This window comes from Pyxicephalus adspersus, chromosome 3, assembly GCF_032062135.1.
Source record: "Pyxicephalus adspersus chromosome 3, UCB_Pads_2.0, whole genome shotgun sequence".
Taxonomy (NCBI): Eukaryota; Metazoa; Chordata; class Amphibia; order Anura; family Pyxicephalidae; genus Pyxicephalus; species Pyxicephalus adspersus.
The window spans coordinates 83,798,732-83,820,584 of NC_092860.1; the positions used below are offsets into that span (position 1 = coordinate 83,798,732).

The 21,853-nt window shown below is 38.7% G+C and overlaps 1 protein-coding gene across 2 annotated transcripts; it reads left to right on the plus strand.

Annotated features, from left to right (window-relative positions):
• The first annotated feature begins 6,870 nt into the window (after positions 1–6,870).
• On the plus strand, positions 6,871–20,744 carry LOC140326676 (N-acylethanolamine-hydrolyzing acid amidase-like). 2 transcript variants are annotated; one of them, XM_072405496.1, is made up of 11 exons: positions 6,873–7,151; positions 10,087–10,254; positions 14,311–14,437; positions 16,072–16,162; positions 16,342–16,418; positions 16,553–16,725; positions 17,214–17,276; positions 18,221–18,287; positions 18,898–18,926; positions 19,108–19,185; positions 20,197–20,744. In XM_072405496.1, the coding sequence occupies exons 1-10, from the start codon at positions 6,973–6,975 to the stop codon at positions 19,175–19,177; spliced, it is 1,044 nt and encodes a 347-aa protein (XP_072261597.1). In that variant the 5' UTR covers positions 6,873–6,972; the 3' UTR covers positions 19,178–19,185; positions 20,197–20,744. The 2 variants fall into 2 exon arrangements, 1 of the variants encoding a protein (XP_072261597.1); XR_011919916.1 differs by lacking the exon at positions 18,221–18,287 and having other exon boundaries at positions 6,871–7,151.
• Positions 20,745–21,853: the final 1,109 nt, after the last annotated feature.

A 21,853-nucleotide genomic window follows, 5' to 3' on the forward strand; every position in this document is an offset into this window, starting at 1 on the left:
AAAACAGCACTTTCCCCACCCCTAGGGTCCAAACCCATGCCCTCATTTTGCAAGACTAGAAACCACTCCCGCCAAGTACCAACATAAACCCTCCATGTCCCCCTGCATACCGACTGCTGAATCAACCCGGCTAGGACCCCCATACAACCTTCTAAATGTCTTCTGGACATGGGGTCCCCCACTCCATGGCCTTTGACACCAAACGAGAACTGAAACCGAGAAAGAGAATCAGCAACTACATTCTCACACTCCGGAACATGGATCTCCTGCAAACAAATTTCTTCTGCAAACACAACAAGACCAAATGCTGAAGCAAACAAACAACAGGCAGAGAGGATGCGATATTGTTATTGATAACTTCCACCACGCCTATGTTATCGCAGTGAAAGCACACTTGTTTGTTAGCCAACAAGTCACCCCACAATTCCACAGCCACCAAAATAGGAAACAACTCCAGCAAAACCACACCTCTGCACTCCATCTACCTGCAAAATAGGCCCCATAACCATGAGCCCCAGACCCCAGTCACCAGGTCTAAACCCCATTATCAGCCATCTGCTCCATCCACACAGATCAACCATTGTAAGATTCCAAAAAACATTGCCACACCCTCAAATTCCCTTTCATGTCAACCAAAGAAAATGGCCTGGACTTCTAAACCCTGCTGTGGCAGCCGCCACCCATCGCCAAAAAATCCTGCCTATAGGCATAATGCGGCAAGCAAAATTTAATTTGCCTAATAATTACTGCAATTCCTGCAGCCGCATCTTCTTTTAGCTACAAGCCCTCACCAAGGCCCCCTTAAGCTCTTCCAGCTCGTCCACCTGCAGTCTACGCTCCATCCAGTCCAACACAATACCCAAAAAACAAATTTCAGAGGATGGGCCCACAGTTTTTTCCCTTGCCAAAGGCACTCCAAACTTTGCTGTAACATGCTCTAAAGTTCCTTGCAAATTTGCGAAAACCGAGGAACCCCAAGGGCCCTCCCACAGAAAATCGTCCAAATAATGAATAATAGACCTCAAACCTGAAACCTCTCACACCACCCATTCAATAAATGTACTAAAGACTTCAAACAAAGATTAAGAAATTGAGCAGCCCATAGGCAAGCCCTTTTCAACAAAAAATGCCCTGCTACTCACAACCCAATAACCAGAAACTCTCCGGATGAACCGGCAACAAACGAAAAGCCACTTCAATATCAGCCTTCGCCATGAGACAACCTCTACATAGTATGTACATAGGTAGTATCTACATGGGTCACCCGACAGAGCACCGGATCGATTCCATCATTAACTGACTCCCCCTTTGGGTAAGACAGATGATGTATCATCCGAAACTGGTTGGGCTCCCTCTTGGGAACCACCCCCAAAGGGAAATAACTTAATCCACCAGTGGAGGCTCCAAAAAAGGTCCAGCCATAATAAGCCACCTAATGAAACCTCCTTGGCCAGTTTGGGCGAAACCACCCCCTGATTCCCCAAAGCCGACCGCAAATTATTAGACCCCTGGGGAATACTCACCAGCTTGCAAAGAATCCGAAAGCCATCCGAAAAAAACACTTGCAGCAAGTTTGCAGCCTCCCTGACAGGATACTTAGAGAAAAAAAAACTGCAAGTTTTCCACTCTCACCAGCGTCATCCCTCTTTCCCGTAAGCCCAGCAGCACCGGTTCTTTTTTTTGCCATACACCTAGCCCCTGAATGGAACCCCCTGCAAGAGGAACACTCGACTTTAAAATGGCAAGTCGCTCCAAACTTACAGGTGCCCTCATTAAACAACCAACAGAGCCCTCTGCGCTTATCTGCCAGGGATCCTGTGGCTCTCGAGCCCCCGCCCCCCCCAGGAAACGACTGCGACCCAAATCTAGCTGATGTCATCAACCACATCCACAGACTGATGTCCCGGTGATCTCAAGGCATGCCCAGCCGCAGAGCCTTGCACTGCCTAAATTTCCCATCGTATCTAAGCCTGGCAACCCCGCCATAAACACGATAAGCCTCACCTATGGCGTCCAAGTAACAGAACAGCCCCGAGCAATGCTCGGGCTCCTTCTCCCCCACGATACTTGGCAAAATTGCACCTCCACATGTGGACCAGGGCCCAGATCGAGCCCCGCACACCACCAGCACCACCACCACATTGGCAAAGCAAAGCCCTGAAACTAAGACATGATGTCTCTGCTCACCAAGCCACTCCAACCATACCCACCCCTTCTACCTGTAAATCATCACTGGCCTCTCTCAGTCCTGTTACTGTGGACGAAGTCTCCTCTCTTTTCTCATCATCTCCATCTACTACCTGTCCGCTTGACCCAATTCCCTCTGATCCACTCCGTGCCCATTCCTCCACCCTGGCCCCGCCCTAACCAAACTACTCCACCTCTCCCTTTCTACTGGTAAATACCCCTCCGCTTTCAAACATGTCATAATTCTCCCTATCCTGAAGAAACCCTCACTAGACCCCTCCATACCTTCTAACTACTGTCCTATCTCTCTTCTCCTATATGTCTCCAAACTTCTAGAACACCTTGTCTACAAAAGACTCACCGATTACTTGAGCACCAACTCTCTCCTTGTCCCACTCCAGTGGCTTTCGAGCTGCCCATTCCACTAAAACAGCCCTTACTAAAGTGGCCAATGACCTCATCAGAGCTAAGTCTCAAGGCAACTTTTCCCTGCTCCTTCTCCTTGATCTTTCCTCTGCTTTTGATACTATTGATCACCCTCTTCTAATACAAATTGTGCGCTACATTGGTATCAGTGACACTGCTCTCTCTTGGTTTGCTTCCTATCTGTCTGACTGCTTTTTTTCAAGTTTCTTTAAATGGTAATTCTTCCTCTCCAACTCTCCTCCCTGCTGCTGTTCCCCAAGGATCAGTCCTTAAACCGGTCCTCTTTCTCTGTACACCTCCTCTCTCTGTAGTCTCATATCCTCCTTTGGCTTACAATACCATCTGTATGCTGATGACACTCAAATTTATCTGTCCACTCCTGACTTGTCTCCCTCAGTCCTGGATAAGGTCTCATGCTGCCTGTCAGCCATCTCATCATGGATGTCTGACCGATTCCTGAAACTCAACCTGGATAAAACAGAACTCATCATCATCCCCCCCTCAAATTCCAAATCTCCCCCTGACATTTACCTCATTTACCCCCATATTCAGAACATTTACAGGTCCTGTAACTTTCATCCACACAACATCTCCAAAATTGACCCCTACCTGTCCACAGAGACCACAAAACTCCTTGTACACGCTCTTATCATCTCTCGTCTGGACTACTGTAACATCCTTCTCTCTGGTATTCCACTAACCCGACTCTCTCCTCTACAATCTAATATGACTGCTGCAGCCAGACTCATCCATCCTTCCCTCCGCTCCTCTTCTGTTGCATCTCTTTGCAGTTTTCTACACTAGCTTCCATTTCACCTTAGAATCAAATACCACTCATAACTTCACTCATCACATGCATGGTTACAAGACTTTTTTAGAGCTGCCCAATTCTCTGGAACGGTCTTCCCAGTCTTATTCGGCTTGCTCCTACTTTCTCCTCATTTAAAAGAGCAATCAAAACCCATTTTTTCAAACTTACCTACCCATCTTCTTCTGTCTTTTGAAACTGTTACTACTTCCCATCACTACATATCTCCCCTCCTATTGTGTGTTAGTTCCCCCACCTACTAGATTGTAAGCTCTTCAGGGAAGGGTCACCATTGTCACTGTCTGTATTCGTCTGTCATCCGCAAACCCTATTTAACGTACAGCACTCTGTAATATGTTGGGGCTATATAAATCCTAAATGCTAGGCTGTGACATTGAATTGATGTGCAGTTGGTATTAAAGGAACCAAAGAGGACCAATAAAATACCCCCACAGCATTACACTATCGTCCTAAACTGTTGATACAAAGCAGGATGATCTATAGTTTCATGTTGTTGATGCCAATATAGGTAGGCAGTTTGAGGTCCTAGCGGACAGTTATTTTGGTAGTGGTGGGGGACCCATCTGAGGTGTCTTTGACAAACTTTAACATGCTGATTGGCTACAGAAATAGCAACAGTAACGCAACAAAGCCATGACCCTCTGATCTGCATGTTTCTGTTCAGGATATTTACATGCAGAATACTGCATACCTGTCTCTGTCCTGCCCCTTCTTAGTGTACTGTATAGAGCAGAGTTTGCTGGGGGGTCCTTGGGCAATGACAAGTGTGATCTTTTTGGCTATCTGTAAGGGTGACATTCTTCCTATTGACCACCACACTAACGTACTATAATCTGTTGATCTAGTATTCATAGCATGGGTTCCTTGAAGACCTGAAAGTTATTTCAAGGGTTCCCCCATGTTAAAAAGTTTGAGAAACACTGATATAGGGAATTTTAAGATGTTGCTACTAAAACAGATTCATGTTCTTACACTAGTTACATTTCTAAAGCATACATTTATGATGTACAGTATTAAAGTGTATGTAATGCTAAAATCAAAAAAGGATAATATAAATTATTTTTCCTTACAAGTTTAACTATGGAGCCATGTCAGAAGCAATTCCTGGCTGCTACAAAATGTTTATGTCAGCTATTACCAGAAATTTAACCATTAGAGTCACTGGCAATTCATCACTTAGAAATAGTTTGTCTTTAACAGGTTAAATTATGGATAAATCATTGAGTTGGCTGTCCATTTGTAGCAATACGTCAATGTTTAGCACTGCATCTGACAATATCCATGCAATCATGTAAATCTTAAAACTACCTATATTTCCTGTTACTATAAATTCATTGTGTGTGCTCCCTTCAGTCAATTAACCAAATCTAAAAACACAACTGTTATAATATTATATACAAATTAATAACTACACTATTGCAGCTTCTATTGATATTGCACAAACTCATTAAAACCTAATTTGTGCTTATTCCCACACAGAACTCCACTGCTATGTGCCATGATCTCTTTATCACAGACTAAAAAGCACTAAAAGCCTATTACAAAAAGGCAAGGATGCTTTTGATTAGATATAAGTGATCCCTAATCTACACTCCTCTCCTCCACAACAACTCAGGGACAGAGAATAGGAAAAGGCCAATAGTCTACTTGTATTCACCTACACCTGATCTCAAGGGTGTTTGCCTTTCTTTAAAAGAAGGATGGTGTTGGAGTGCACAACATGAATTGTATAAAAACAGCACTTATGCATATTCCATTTTCAAATGATTGGTTCATTACGACTGTTGGTGAGCCTTAATGGGGGTTGCCAAAGAAATGTCAATGCAGACAAATCTAGCAAGATGACTCTAGCTGGGAACTGGATCCAAAGCAACTTGAAGGAAAGATAACACCTCCTTGAACAGGAAGGTGAGGTATGGGGGTTGTGCAAGGAAGCATCTACTTCAAAGACTTCTCCAATCATCCTGCCTGGTGTATAAACATACCCGCTATCTGATGACCCCCAAAGGAGCCAGAGGACTTGGCCCCAATGCAACAGTGACACCTATTGGAGAATATCAGCGGGCACCTGTGAGCAGTGTATTTCCGGAAGTGGGAGGACACCTAAGTAAGGGGTGGATGCATGGGTGTGGCCAGGGGTCTTGGAGATGTATAAGAAGGGACAACAGCCACAAATCACTCTCTTATCCTCCTATATACATCCTGTGACTCTTATCCCAAATCTCTTATCTGCCGTTATACATCATATTCCTCTTCTTCCAAATCTCTTATCCTCTTGTATACATCCTATGCCTCTTATATACATCCTAAGCCTCTTAGACCTCTTTTTTTTCCCCAAATCTTTTATCCTCCTATATTTTTCTTATTCTACTATATACATCCTAAGCCTCTTAGACCTCTTTTCTCCTAAATGCCCTATCCTCCTATATACATCCTTTGCCTCTTCTCACAATCTCTTATACTCTTGTATACATCCTATGCCTCTTCTCCCAAATCATATCCTCTTATATACATACTATGCCTCTTAGACCTCTCTTTCTCTTACTTACTCTCTCTTTTACTTTCAAGCTAAGGTGCAGGTTACTGGTGACGGACTCTTTGCGTAATGTATCTTTTTACTTTGTCTACATGATTATTTAGATTAATAGGAATAATTGTTGATTACTTGTTAATTCTTTTCTCTCTTAATAAAAATCTTGTTATTTAGGATCTGTGTGATTATTAAGCTAATAGAGACTTAGTGAAGATACTGTTTTTCAAGATAAGGGATAAGGGAAACCAGAATTTTTCTTCAGATGGATATATTGGTGAAAGCTTTTCAAGTTTGAAGTGGACAGTTCACAAAGTGAAATTAAGCACAAATTAATTTTATTCAGTAGAGTCATCAATATTAATAGAAACTGGATACTAATAACTGGCATGTCCCTGGAGTGGTGATATTAAAGATTGTGCACAAAGACATTGTATGTGTTTTGAATATTGATTGCAATCTACAAAAACTGTTAAACACGTGGTTATATTTAAAGAACACATAGGGGTCTGTTTTTAAACCTAATGGTTTAGCGGTTCCTTAGAAAATAGCTTTTTTTCCCTAGTGAATACATTGCATGTGTGAAAAGGCCCTTGAATATCAGCAATGTTCTATAATTGATAGATTATGAAAACTGAATTGGGAGCTCTAAGGTGTAGGTGATCAGTATAAAAAAACAGTAGCATTTTCATAGAATGTACAGCAGCAAATTTTCAAAAGCCGGTGACATCTCTGGAAATAAAAACATTTCAGATTGGACATTGACCATCATGCACACATTCCACATTCCAATAAGAATTGTGAGCGTGCGGTCTGTACAAAGTGTCAGTGTGCAGAGTTGTGATCATATACACCCCTCCCACTGTGTCAGCTGCACTCCCTCCCTTTCTGCAGTTCCCTATTTACAGTTTGTGTTTTGTGTTCTAGTTATATAAAGACAGGCCTTTCACTATCAGCTCATTCCAGTGTCAGTGTGTGGAGGGATTTGTATTATCCTAACATGGCCTGGACACCTTTATTCTTATTGCTACTTTGGGGCTCCTTCTCATTTACCCTGCAGGACATGGCAGCCCCTCGGTATAACATTAGCCTGGATCTGCCACCTGAGCAGCGCTGGAAGGAAATCCTTTCACATTACAATCAAACCTACCTCAAAGAAAAAATGGATTTCATTGTTCAGTAAGTTTTTTGTTGTTTGAAAGTGCTGCTGAAACTCCAGCAACCATTCACTATTATATTTGTAGTCTGTAAGTTATTTACATTTCTAAACAAAAATCAGTTTTTTAACTATTCAGTAGTTAAAGGCGAGTTAATATAAGCAAATTCCCAAAGCAATCATATTGATTAGCATAGTCAAAGTCATTTTGTAAATGTAGACAGGCATGTATTGTTCTTCCGACTTTGAGTATCTCATGGGCACAGCTGTGTGTTCCTCCCACTAGCCCAATTCAGAGTTGAAGAGTTAGGATGTACTGCAGTGAATGAGCACAAACTACTTTATATTACTTTCTTTACATTGTGTGTATTAACACATCAACCTGATTGCTGTTCAGTTTAGTTGGGCTTTAACATGTTTCTGGCTTTGGGAGGGCTGACAGAATAAAGTGAAAGCAGGTGAGCATTTCATCTCCCTGGTGTGTCCTTCATAATAATCCATGCTACTGGTGTGTTCTTACCAATGGCAGGATCACTAGCGGGCCCTACTATCTTAAATAGACCATTGCATTCTTCAGCAGTTAAGGTAAGGGCAAAGTTTTTCAATGTGTTTAACTGTCCAACATTGGATTTTACCTTAAATTATTATGCTAGTTACATTAATCCAAATACTGAATTGGTAACCCACATTGTGATGGTAAAAAATATATATATTTTTCACATGCATGTCTATATATTTTACACTGGAAAATGTCCTTCTCCTTATCTCAGAAAGTTGGTAGGTATGTGAAACCCATAGCAATTTTAAGGTATTTTATTTTGGATTTAGAATATATGGTATATTGCGGTGCAGGTGTATATATCCTGGTCAGCTTGCAGCAGTTTGCTATGTGATCAGGGTTGACGAGCAGCACAGTGGCTTAGAGCTTAGCACTCCGCACCTTGCAGCACTAGTTTCCAGGTTTGAATCCCAGCCAGGACATTATCTGCAAGGGGTTTGTATGTTCTCCCTGTGTTTGCATGGGTTTGCTCCAGGCACTCAGTTTCCTTCAACATCCCAAAAACATGCAGTTAGGTTGCACAGTTTAGGACCACTTGTTTGAAAGAACTCTAGTTCTGCAACATGCCTTTCAACCATCCATATGTGTGAAACTGTCCAGTGTTCAGATAGCTTTAGTAGAAATCCAACACATCCACAAAGTGTCTTTGTGTTAGCAGTTGCCTGGGTTTAACTTCTCTAGATCATCTGTCAGTGAAAGTCAGTGTATGCTCTTATTTATAAAACAGATTGTTTAAGAATATTAGTCTGGCTGTCATGAAAACACATACATCTTGATTGCTTTCTAAATCTTTAAACAAATATAGAAATCAGGAATTCTAAAACATATGACTGCATTTTAGGTAGCTAATCAACAATGGTAGCTCCTGCACATCTCTAATGACAGTACTAAATCTATTCATTGCTACACTGGACAAACCAGCTTTCTTTAATGAAACCACTTATAGGGGGCAAATTAAACTATAGGGTGTTATTTGCTAAAAAGATGTACTAAGAAGATGTTTTTGGCTGGTGGTTTTGAGAGGAGATACCTTACAACAACATTTATCAGAGCAAGACCAACCTCAGCTACACACCCTAAATTACCCACTGCCTGGTGGAACCCGTGATAATAGCATTTACCAGCACAGTCATCTTTTTGGTTCTAAGATGTCAAATTAGTAAAAGCTATTAGCCACGAAGGATGTTGGCAGATAAAAAAAAGATGTTACGATAAACCTTTTTTTTTCTAGGAACACTTACCCATCACCTTGCCCACAGTGAAATGATGTGGCACCATCTCACAATTTGTATAGTACTCCATCTTTAACCAACAGGAATCCATCTTGAAGGCCACTTGTTTGTAATTGCCCCCAGGTCACAACATCCTGTTCTGCCAGTATTCCCTGCTTTCCTGATTCACTGCCAGTGCAACCCAAAACCTTGTGTAAGTTTCAAATAAGTGGAAACTAACTTGCAAGCTACCTTCAAACACAAATGGTTACAACTTGACACTCAAGCACCAAACCCTGCATTGTAGAGAAGAGGGTAGATGTGTCACCTGTATCCCCATCTCCAGATGTCCAAGGAATATATTGAGCTGTGATGGTGGAACAAATTGAATATTAAAACAACTGCTGACATTGTTCTCTGTAAAATGCATCTATTAGTTGTTCCAGTAGCAGAAGTATGTTTAATGACATGAAATATGGGAAGCTATTGTCTTCATTCAGTAATTGGTGATTTATAAACCAGGAAAAACATACGCCCCCTCCATTTTTGAGCCCCTTCTTCATTTAAAATTAGGCAGCTCAATGACATTACAGGTATGTTGTCTTCTCCCCCAAGCCGTGGCAGTGGGACTTCATTTAATCTCACAAAATGACCACATAACACGAGTTTATGAGCCCAGGACCACCTTAACTTTAGGACTATGACCACTTGAACTCATAGTAGCAGATCACTGGCTGTCCATTAACTCCCCTAAACTCAAAGAGGTCCCAGTTAGAGACCACCTGGCTGCAACTATACCTGAAACATTAACTTCAGGCACCGTATGTGTGAACCAGTTCACTTTCAGTGCAATGCATCCAACATGTATAGGCAAATAAGCATCTGTTTTCTATAGGACTAGCTTCAACTATCATGTTGTCTTTTTTAAGCATATTTGGATAATGTTTCAATAGTATCTAAAAAAAAAAACACAGGGCAACCCATATGAAAAAAGTAGTCTGCATGCCACATGTTTTATGGTTTGAACAACCCTTAGGTTACTGGTACAAATTCTGTCCTAGGTCTATGAGTAGCTTGTTGTATGCTGCAAAAGTGTCCAATTTTGTTGTGTTTGTTTTGTTTTAGTTTACTGAGTAACTCTGAAATATATGCTTTTCAATTAATAACTTGTGTACATCTGTATTTCAGGAATGGATTGCCTAAATGGGCCCGCGCCATTATCTTCCCATTGGCAGAATTTGACCTAATATTTCTAGTCAAGGAACCCTATGCTGGTGAGTTAAGAGGAATAGCTAGAACACTTGGATTCAACGTTGGATATGTATTGGCCCTTAATCTTGTCTATGAAGCTACAGCGTAAGTAGTACTCTAAAGTCCCTAATAAAATTTTGATTTGTACTGAATTGTGGCAGTTGAGTTTGAGAGTAAGAAAACACCTGACAGATGTTGTACGACTTACCCACTCTTTCCAAAACTAAAAGTTTCAAAAGTCCTGAAAGATTATGTAGACATAGCACCAATAATCTCTAAGGTCATTACAGTAACATTGGTGATTACAGTTTAAAGGGCAGATGTTTACATTGATATACTATCATGGTAATATAGAGTTTAAATTTCATGGTGTGAAAGGTCCTGTACATCATACAAATAAGGTATGTTTGCTTACTTAATATAAAGGCTGTGTTACAATAACTGTACAATGGGTTGGGTTTGTTGTTCCTTAGCTCAGTATTTTTTTAGTGTTTTCAGTCTAACTTGCTCTAGAGGCTGATCAGCTCCTGACTCGATCCTGCGCTGCTATTGGCTGCTGGGATTCTAAAGCCTCTCTGCTCCCCGTCACCAGTGCTGTTATAGCGTCTGCTAAGCTTACCGGTGCTAGAGTGATTTTGAGTGTTTTCTGTTACTGACCTTTTCCTGTTCCTGACATTCCATTTTGAACTCTGCCTGGACCGATTATTGCTTGTGACCCCGACTCTGCTTGTGCCCTTCCCTTTGTACCTCTCTTGGTGGCCTGATTTGACTTCGGCTTGTTTCTGGATTTCCTGATAATTTTGTAATCTGTATCTGTGGTCTTGCTGGCAGCCTATCTCCAGACACCATTCCTTGCGCACCAAGTCCTGGGGGCAACCGAGTGCCGGGAGACGCAACCCGCGGGCTGCTATAGGTGAAGACTGCGGCGTACTGACCAGGCCTTACAATCTGATGTTATTGAATTTTGTGACATCTATATGTTTTTAACTTGTGTATTGTATATTCAGAATACATCACTAATACAATACCTGTTTTGCCAAAAAAAACCTCTGTCTACTTTTCCTTCCAGTCCCTCCAGTGTGGGTTACAAAGGGGCAGAACACAGAAAAATTCGGATTGCCCCTAAATTTTTGAGACAATTGTAAACTGGAATTGACATAAACTTTCAATCACTCTCAGTCACATGTTAACAAATTAATTTTACTCCCTGCCAGCTCTATAAAGAACTGACTGACAGTCTAAAACCTCAAATTAAACAATTAAAAGCATTATAAATATTTTCATTAACACAAATATGGTAATCAAACATGATTTCAAAAATGTTTTTCAATGCTCTATACTAGAATTCTGAACAGTCCTAAACTTCCTGTTTCATAAACTAACAAACTAATGAGGTTCCAAGAAATTGTAACTGCCAAACATTTAGTAAATTTTTTTAGGGTACTTTATCACTGGGCTACAGGAATAAACAAATATTTTTAAGGATGTGTAACATTGTGTTCTGGTTGTAATTATGCCAAGAACAGAAGCTACAGTCCCTGTATAAAGAAAATCCTGTAATTTTCATTCTCATCTTCAACCTTTATATTTATTCAGCTACATGAACATTCATTTGATTTAGTAGCAGTCTCTACTTCTTTTTTTAAATCAACCCCTTTGATTCACCTGACTTGGTGAACATTGTGAATGTTCTGTTTACCAATGGCAGTGGCAGAAGATACCCTTTTCTTCCAGATATAGAGGGGCAGATGACTTCCTGACCTCTGTCAGCTTTTTTAGACTTCTAGTCACATGGTTGTTGGGGTTTTACTGATAACCTGGCATGGGATTCACTATAAAAAATTCCAGTTGACTGCTGAAAAAATACCGGCACAGAGGATTGCTGAAAGAACTTAGACTAAAGCTACGTACACACGGCACAGCCGATCGTAATGAAAGGGAAGGGGAGAGCGCGCAGCAGGGTGCCGCTCCGTCGCTCTCCCCCTCCCCTCTCCATAGAGCATGAACGGTGCTGTATGTACAGCACCATTCATGCATCGTGCAGTCCCTTGTCGTTGGAAAGGATTGTGAAAGATCCTTTCCAACGACAAAAATTGCAAGTGTGTACGCAGCTTTAGTGTTTAGACTGTGCAATTGCAACTTGCATGGGATGGGCATAAGGTGCACTGTGGGGTGTATAAAAAATAAATGGGGGGTATATTAGGAGTGTATATAAGGAGAGCATTGGATGCACGCTGAAATTCAGAGAATTTCTCACAAAGACATACAGCATGTGATGAGAGATGATTGCAAAAAGCTTTTAGGGAGGAGAGAAAAGGAGGCTAAAAAAAAACATTTTGCTTTGCCTGCAAGGACAAAGCACAGAATTTCCAATTCTGCACAATGCATACATATGCAAATAAAACACATAGAGATGATGTGTGTTGGGAAATTTGTATGCTATCTAAGAGAGAACAGAGAATGTTCACTAATCTAGAAACGGACAAGTTGATTACTCAATATGCAAGTGATTCTTTCACATCATGTTGTATTTCTGGTTATGCAAGAGGTTACAACATATACTTTGTATGTTGGGAAGCAGCATTTCATGATAACCCTTAAGGCAAAATAACTCAATATCCAGATACACTGCATATGTGAAAACTGTTTTACCTGCCAATAGATCTGTATTTCTTTCTGTATATCTTCCCAACTAATCCTATGAAATACGTTTCTTCAATACCATACAGCCCTTATGGCAGTACAAAAGATCTAGGTTTTCTATGCTGCACTTATCTCTCAGTTACAGGACTTGTCTCCTACCCAACATGCAAAAACTAGGAAAAGCAGCAGACTTAAAAATCTAACTTCACATTTTCCCAGTTTTCTCCAGCTATAAACTGCAGCACAACTAAGTGGATATTGTTCAGCCTCTCCTTTTTACCAACATAGACATATGTGTTGGCACTACAAGAATGTGCCACCTAAATAACTTAAAGTAACACTTGGCACCTATCATTTTTTCAATCCGTATTTAACAAAAAACAGACTTTGATTTTGATTTACTAGTATGGGTCTGAATCATTAAAACTCTGTAAGACTGGAGCGTATAGGCTATCATGGGAGAACCTGGTTGATCCAGCAAACTTTTTTAAAATAATTTCCAATATTTGGCATATGTTTACAATCATTGACCAGGTTTCCTTGATCACCCAGATTCATCATGAAAATCTTCTCCAGTCTTGAAGAACATAATAACAAATTATAACACATTAAATGGCATGGACAAAAATACTATCGCTGCAAACAAGCGATTCCTATAGCTCCTAATGACACATCTGCACCTGTTAACAGGTAGTGTACCCCTCTCTTCCTGACCAAACTGCTCCAGATGTTTAAAGTATGAATAGTGTGTCCATACCATTTTAAAATATCTTTGTAGAATAGGCAATCCTTTTCCTCCTTTTAAACTTGCTTTACCTTACTCAGTGACACATTCTAGGCATGCAGGTATACACAAAACAAATGGTTGTTTATTCTTTGCTCACTACAGGAAGCCTAATGTACCTTTTCATTGAAATTTAAAATTGTGAAAATGTTACCTGGCGAACGTTAAGACCTATGTTGAACCTTGTAGGTCTCAACATTACCTGAAGCAGCAGATTTAATCCATGAAACGCAACAAATAGTTTGTCTTATTTTGTTTTGTGCTGTAAATCTTATGTTGAGAGAATAATTCTTTTATTGTTTTAATTGAAAGCTAAATAAAATTAATTTCTCTGCAGAGGGGATTGTAAAAGGCTGATACTAATTCGGATCGGGTACCTAACATACTTATAACATAATAAATATTACATAGCTGAAATAATCTGTGTTTATATCTACATTAGTTAGAGAAATGAGAATGAAATGAATTTTTTTTTTGCGATATAAACTAATATGTTGTATGCATAATCTTTTTACAAAAAATGAAAGCCCTGCCTCCCACAATTTTGGATGGTTGAATGCTTAGTTGTTGTTTGCATAAACAGTAAGCATATTTTCACAGTGCGGTTGTTTTTATGTGTTGCTATTTGGTCAGTATAGATGCAAACACTGCCTAACATGTTTTTGTATATATTGGCATATAACCTAGTTATTATCATGTAAAGCTTGTTTGATATTTTGCATACTGTAATGCAGGTACTGCACAAGTATAATTGCTCAAGACACAAAAGGAAATATTTATCATGGGAGGAATTTGGACTATGCCTTTCCTGATATACTCAAAAACCTCACACTAGATTTGGATTTTATTCAGAATGGAAAGGTAAAATATGATTTGTGTTTCCAAACAGTATTTTCTTTTATATTGGTAATACCGTATGTAATTAGAAACTCTTAAAGCTACCTCTGAAGTCCAATCTCTAGATGCAGCTGGCATCTAAGGTATAACCAGTCTGGCTGCTGATCGACAATCTCAGTTTATTTGAGATTATGGTAAAAATAAATAAAGCCAAATTTTACCATCAGAACAAATCCACTAAATACATGTCAGGTGCATCAAAAGCTATTCAATGTCTTACACTTTGTTTTCTATCTGACATAGCCACAGCTCAGTATTAGAGCCTGTTTTCTACCAACATGCCGCCTAGTGGGACCCTTGGTCTCTGTGTGGAAGCAGAGGCCTAACATCCAAACCCTGATGAGTCAAAGCTCTCTAGACATCAAGGAATCTGAGCTAAGCTGATTGAAGAGCTAAAGGTTTCACTGAATATAAAGTGTTTTGGACCTCTACATTAAGACCACTGTATGGGCCCCACTCTTTAACTACTGGCAGGGGACAGAGTTTTGTACTCAGTGATTTCTTTAGAAAAAACAAAACTGTTGTATTTGGCATAGTTCAACTGAGTGTTTGATTGGGCTTTTAATACACAGGTACTTAACTAATGCAACTGACCAATAGGGTCAAAATTATGACTTCAGGGGTCTGGATTAGCTATGCAATTTAGAATCATGTCGATCACTACCCTGAGATTATTTGGCAACTGATTCAGTCGTGCACAACCCCAAGCTTGACATACAGCTTTCATATTTCATGTCTATTTGGCAGTTTGTGAAGCTTATGTCCTAAACCTAACCTAAGTAGGCTCATCTACCCATGCATAGCCAACCTTACAGTGTTCAGGCATTGTTCAGACCAGCTGTGGGAACAATGGTTTCCATGCTGCTTGTCTCTCAGCCACCCCCATCGCTGTGCTGGTTATTACCGCATCAATGTTTAAACTTAATGCTCTAAATGGCACTTTATGCTGCCCCCAATAATCCCTATGGGCATGGGCCACAGGTGAGACATCACTTATTACATGTTAACCAGTGGATTCAAATGTGTGACCACCACAACCTCACCAAGTCTGAATAAGCGCTAATGTTGCAAGTAATTTGATGGCAAAAGGTAATATCTAGATCACCCAGGAAATAAATAGACTTTATTCAATACGTTTATGGACTTTGTTTGGAAATTACATGTGTATTTTTAAGCACTAACATTTTACTGTATTATAGTTGAACTAAGAACATAATATACCTTTTTAATTGATTGTAAGGTGATTGTAGCCATATTGTTTCAAGTGCACTGACAACAGTTAAGAACGGTCTGTGATACTTATTTTACTTTCACTAAGAGTTACAATTGGAGGACAAATTTTTGTGGGGTCCACCCCTGCTTCTCCACTGACCCAATTGCTGCCTGGCCAGGGAAGAAGTAGGTAAACCCATAAAAATATGTCCTGACATCAGATATTTTTGCTTTTTCTTTGTGTAAAGGACATGTTTCCTAAAACTGCTTAGTAAATTCTAAATCAATTTCACTAGATCCTAAATGCTAAGTAAATTGTCCACTCCTTCACAACCATAATATATAAAGTTGCATCAATATTAACTAATTTTACATTTATTCTCCAGATTGTATATACAGGAACCACCTTCTTAGGGTATGTTGGATTATGGACCGGTCAAAGTCCTAACAAGTTTACTGTATCAGGGGATGCAAGAGGTAAAAAAAATTATTGCTATGTATAGCCATACAGAAAGCTGTATATGTTTATAACTGTTTTTTATTATGAAGTTGCTTAGACCAGTGAGTTATTTAGCTATGGTACTAAATGAAAACAAATCTTTTTTTTTAAGTAGATTTTAGCTATGTATATTTCATTGTATTTCCTTGAAACCTAGCGAAAGGAAAGTGGTGGGAGAATGCCATCTCTGCTTTTTTCAAGAGAAGCTCACCTGTCAGCTGGCTGGTTAGAGATGTGAGTATATCAACCGAGCTGTTCACTATAATATTATAAAAATAGCTTGTTCTATACCAGCTTAGTGTCAAATCTGTAACAGTTTCAAAGTAAAACAAGAAAATTAATATTCTGCTGTACATTTTCTCCATCAGGCATTGCACAATGCCAGGGATTTTAGGGATGCTGCACTCCAGCTTTCAAAGACTCCAATTATAGCTGATACATATTACATTATGGGTGGCACTCAGGCAAGAGAAGGCTTGGTAATCACCAGAAATCGGGATGGACCTGCAGACCTCTGGCCTTTGGATCCCCAAAAAGGAGAGTGAGTATTTACCTTCATGTTAAGATAGTTTGCATGCAATAAAATATGTTCTGTTATGTTTCCGAATAGTAAAAGCCCACTCCCCTCTGCCTTTTGTACCTCTAAAGATCATCAAATTTATATATGACAGGGATTCTAAGACTAATTTGTTTTGGTTGTAGTTACTTTAACCTTTAAGCCCATGAGTGCCCCTCTGAGTGTATGCTGGTCACTTAGAAAAGTGAATTATTACTCGGCAAAGAATAATTCACTTAGGTTCATGAAAATGGTAAAAATTAACTTTTCAAAGAATACCTAAATAAAATGTAAAATATTTTCATTTGCACATGACTGTATAGCTAAAATATGAGAATGGAAATCCTTTCTGCTTGCTTTACTAGCAAAATTAAAAAAAAAGTTTCCCACAAAGGGAAAAATGTGTAATTTTGCATTTGCTTGTGAAACAGTTATTTAAGTGTTTTGAAACTCTTCATTATATCTTAATGCAGATGGTTCCGTGTTGAAACAAACTATGACCACTGGACTCCCCCACCACCCTCTGATGACCGAAGGTATGAGTCAGAGCCTCAGAAAATCTATAAGATTGTCACAATAAGAAAATCTTTTTTTTCCCTGCTTCTAGTAGTTGCAGGCTTAACCACTTACTTTTGTATTCTAGAATGACTCATACCATGTTGTTTTATTATTATTTTTTTTAATAATCTATTTTCTTTTCCAATTTTTGGTTGTGTGGTTTGTTATATCAACCTATGTAGCATAAAAAAATGATGAGCAAACTGCAGATTTACTAAAGCCCATTCTAGCTACATGAAGTAATATTACCAAACTGTACACAGTTGGACCAATACTAGTGTTGTCAATAGATTAAACAGGTAAAGACAGAGACAAATAAAAAATGCCACCTGTACACAATAGTTGTTGCAATGTGTTTTGCTAATTTTTAGGAACATACATGCTTAAAAGATAATCTTCCCTCATTACACTGCATATAATTTAATAGGGTATCATGCTTTAAAAAATTAACAAAAAAAGTTCTTTACATACACTGTTTTCCGTACCTACCCTCTGCTACTAATTGGTCATAGTATGGTCTTTAGCATGTTAAGTAACACTAAAGATGGCAATACACTAAACTGTATGTGCAAGATAAGGCAAATGATCAATATCTTCATAATATTGATCACTTACCTAAAAATTCAGCCATGCACCATTCAGTATTGATCATGTTTCAGCAGAAATGTTATTGAAAATCTTTTGGAACTAATGCTGCTGTTCTATAAGAGACTGTAACATCCATCATTCTTTAACATTGATATACATTCAGTACCTCACAATACCCTCTTACCTTTCTCTATGTAACATGGCTCTGAAAAGTTAAGGACCTTAAGTTACACCTGAAAAGAAATTAGCCAGCAAATTATGTGACACATGTCTCTCTCTGATAAGTGATACATGTTTTTTACAGTTGTTTACATTTACATATTTCTTTTTAAAGAACTCCAGCTATAAAAGCACTGAATGCAACAGGGCAAGCAAACATCAATGCCATCTCTTTATATAAGGTTGGATTCATCTTTTTCCTTTAACTAGTTGTAAGATCTAGAACATTCATCATGTGAATAGTCCAAGTCACTTACGCAGAAGGCGAGGAGAAATCCAACATTCAGAGTTGTTATCAATAGGTTTGGGAAAATCTCTCGCACCTTTTTTTTTGTGGGTAATACAAGGAGATGAAACTCAGTTAGTAGAGATATCATCTTATTTATTTGTTACATCTCCAGTCTAGGGAAATTTCCTGAGTGCAGAGTAGACCGCAAACAGTAACTCAATATGGGTGTTGACATTACCATACAAAATTTAAATTTAAAAACTCTTTGGATATATATTTCAAAGCCTGGCAACATATTTTTATTGTGTCTACAATGCATCTACAGTAACTAGTTACACAGTACGTAGTTCCTATCATTTATAGTGCTTGTAACAAATGTATAATATTTACCTTATAACCTCCTTTCCAGAACCTCTATTCGAATGAAGATCCAATGTTTACTGGTTCAAATATTCTTAAAAGTTTACCAAGTAGCATGAGATGTACTCACTTTTTGTACATGACTGTATAATCTGCCAGCCACAGTATGAACCTAATACTTAGGTTTTACTCTTTAACAACAGGTGTTGTCTGTAAACCCAGTGTTGAACTCGTAAGTATTCTTTTTAATACTCTGTGGGGATAGGGGTCTGTTTTTTGTTTTTTTTTTACAAGGAGGTGTAAGATGTGTTGATTCTCCTGTATATTTTCACACCCTACTCCCTCAATGAACACGTAAAAGAACTACTGGACTGATAATTATTTAATGGCCTTTTTATATCTGCTCATGTTAGCATAACCATCTATACAACAACGATGAGCGCTGCTTCTCCAGAGGAGTACACAACTCGAATTAGAAATTAAATGTAAAGGTAGGATACTTATTTGTCATTCGGATCTCTTATTTATATCTTTAGCCATTAGAATTATTATTATTATTATTTTTATTAAACAGGATTTATATAGCGCCAACATATTACGCAGCGCTGTACATTAAATAGGGATTGCAAATGACAGACTCAGGTAGGGGCGGATTTTGGAGATGTTGCGTAGGTGAAAGTGACAGGACCTGGAAATGTTCTGAATATGGGGGGTAAATGAGAGGGCAGAGTCAAAGGTGACACCAAGACAGCGTGCCTGAGGAGAGGGCCGAATAACAGTGTTGTTAACAGTTAGATATATGTCAGGGGGAGATTTGGAATGTGAGGGGGGGATGATGATGAGTTCTGTTTTATCCAGGTTGAATACCTTAGTTTTGATTATATGGAAAACCATACATATATAACACATGAAGTTTTTGCCTTTGGTTGTTTAGGGTGTGTACTGTTTTCATATACAAACATTTAAACAGAAGTAGTCATAAAGTTGACAGTAAAGCTACATATACACATTCTAACATATGTACAGTGGTCACCCAACAATTTTCATCAATCCACTCTAATGGATCAATAAACAGCCAAACAAGTACGATTCCTGTACATTTCTAAAGAGGAGGACACAGCAGGGTACCACCCATTTGCCCTTTGCCGTCTCCAAAGAACAGTTCATTCTCCTGTCACTGGAAAGGATTTTGAAATATCATTTTATGAACATGAATCTGTTGTCTGTACAGGGCCTAAGTGCTGGATTTTCCTATTAGCCCATATAACAATAGTCCAAGTCATATAATTAAAAACACATATATAGCTGAATTTATGGGCAAACAAATAGAATTTACTAAAACCATCAAAGTTTTTCTGTAATCGCTGGCTTGTAGCTACATGGACAAGGAGTGCACTGGCTTAGACATGCCATGCTCTGCATCTCTTTTTGCTTTACACCATTTCTCTATGACCTACATTATTTAAAAGGCACCAATACCATTTTTTTTTCATATTTTATAGAATCAAAAACTGCTTCCTGACGATCTTCCTGAAACTGAATAATGCTAAAACATCTACGCATCACATACGTTTTTCTATGATGTGCAACAAATGAACCAAGTGTCTATGAAGTCACATACTGTACTGACAAAATTTTAAAAGTGCCATCATTCAAGTTGTATTTTTCAGCTCTTTAAATCTACATGTTGCAGTGTCCTTGTAGCTAAATTTCATGTCATTATCCATGTGATTTCATATTTTTATATTGGAACATAAGTGAATGAAAATTGGAATTCATATGCCACAAAGTATTATATGTTTAATTTATATTTATAATCTACATTCCATTTATAACCCTAATTTGAGCACATAACTCAAGATATTTCTCTGAAGCAACAGTGGAATAAAAGTGCATCAAGTGTTAAATTGCTTCTCCAGTTTCCTTTCTTTGGGACGTAGACCCAAAATATGACATTATCTGCCAGTGGCAAGCTTAGTCTCACATCTTTGTTTATGGCTTTATACAATGTAATCTGTTGTAAATAAAGTTTGGTGACATTTCCCACTAACTTGGAGTAGTCAGATTTCTTTTGAATTTTTGGAGTTTTTATTTTTTATATTCTTAAAATGGGGACCAAGGACCACGGAATTGTGGGCAATCCCCCAAAGCACATTCAGTGGCTGAGGGGCATGCGGGCATGATGGTATTTACAAAGCAAGGGGTTACAGCTTCGCAGCCCCTCTTGATAGGAGGATGCCAGCCCACTTGTCTCTTGTGCTGAGATTGTATTTACTAAGTGGGCTAGGCTTTATTTTCAGAAATGCTGAACCAGTGTGAAAAACCATATTATATTACACAGGGAATGCCAAAATAAAGAAAATATTTATTTGTAAGCAAATCAATGCATTAACCTGGCTCACTTTGGTTGAAAATGGATAAAAATCATCTTTGGTTCTTAAGTACAGATAATATAATATTTTAAATTTTCCACCCCAAGATATTTTGACCATGTTAATATGAAAAGAATTTGATCTGGTACTGAGAGGTGCTGATGGTAGTGAAGTATTTAATATAATCAACTCTTTCACATCCACTCTTAACAATGGCCTTATTCAGACTGCCAATCCTTGTTCTGTGTTACTATTTGGCTAACTATGGACTATATGACTATTTGGCTATCTGTAAATGTGACATTCTTCCCACTGGCCAACAATGTATAAGGCATTCTTTCCACTGACCGCCATATTAATGTACTGTGAGTTGTGTGTATAATTTAATTATAGCAGTGGTTCCCCCATAATAAATAGGTTGGGCAAGGCTTCTTTTAATTGAAAAAGTCAAATTTCTGAATGGTTTTACTAGTAAATGTAGTGAAATGTAAATTTCAATCTATATGTCTAGTATCATACAACTAAACAATATGTTTAGTTTTAATTAAAACAAATGGCATGAACCTGTAGGTATGTTCAGTGCTTGACCTTTTAGTATTAATAGCGTCTTAATCATGTTTACCTGCTTACTCACACGATTTGCTTTACATGGATAAACACATATTAAGACTGTGACCTAATTTTTTTTGAGCACAGCATCATCACCATCATAAACAAACACTGTGAAGTGAAAGTGGATACTTTTCTGTTTCCCCAAGGGCTGGGGGTACAATGTGACCAATGTCTT

Excerpts from the sequence above, each read along its gene's own strand:
- LOC140326676 (XM_072405496.1), top strand. The coding sequence starts at position 6,973 with ATGGCCTGGACACCTTTATTCTTATTGCTACTTTGGGGCTCCTTCTCA. Across the intron at positions 16,163-16,341 it reads TGTATCAGGGGATGCAAGAG|CGAAAGGAAAGTGGTGGGAG; the intron begins GTAAAAAAAATT and ends CTTGAAACCTAG. Across the intron at positions 18,927-19,107 it reads GTAAACCCAGTGTTGAACTC|CATAACCATCTATACAACAA; the intron begins GTAAGTATTCTT and ends TGCTCATGTTAG.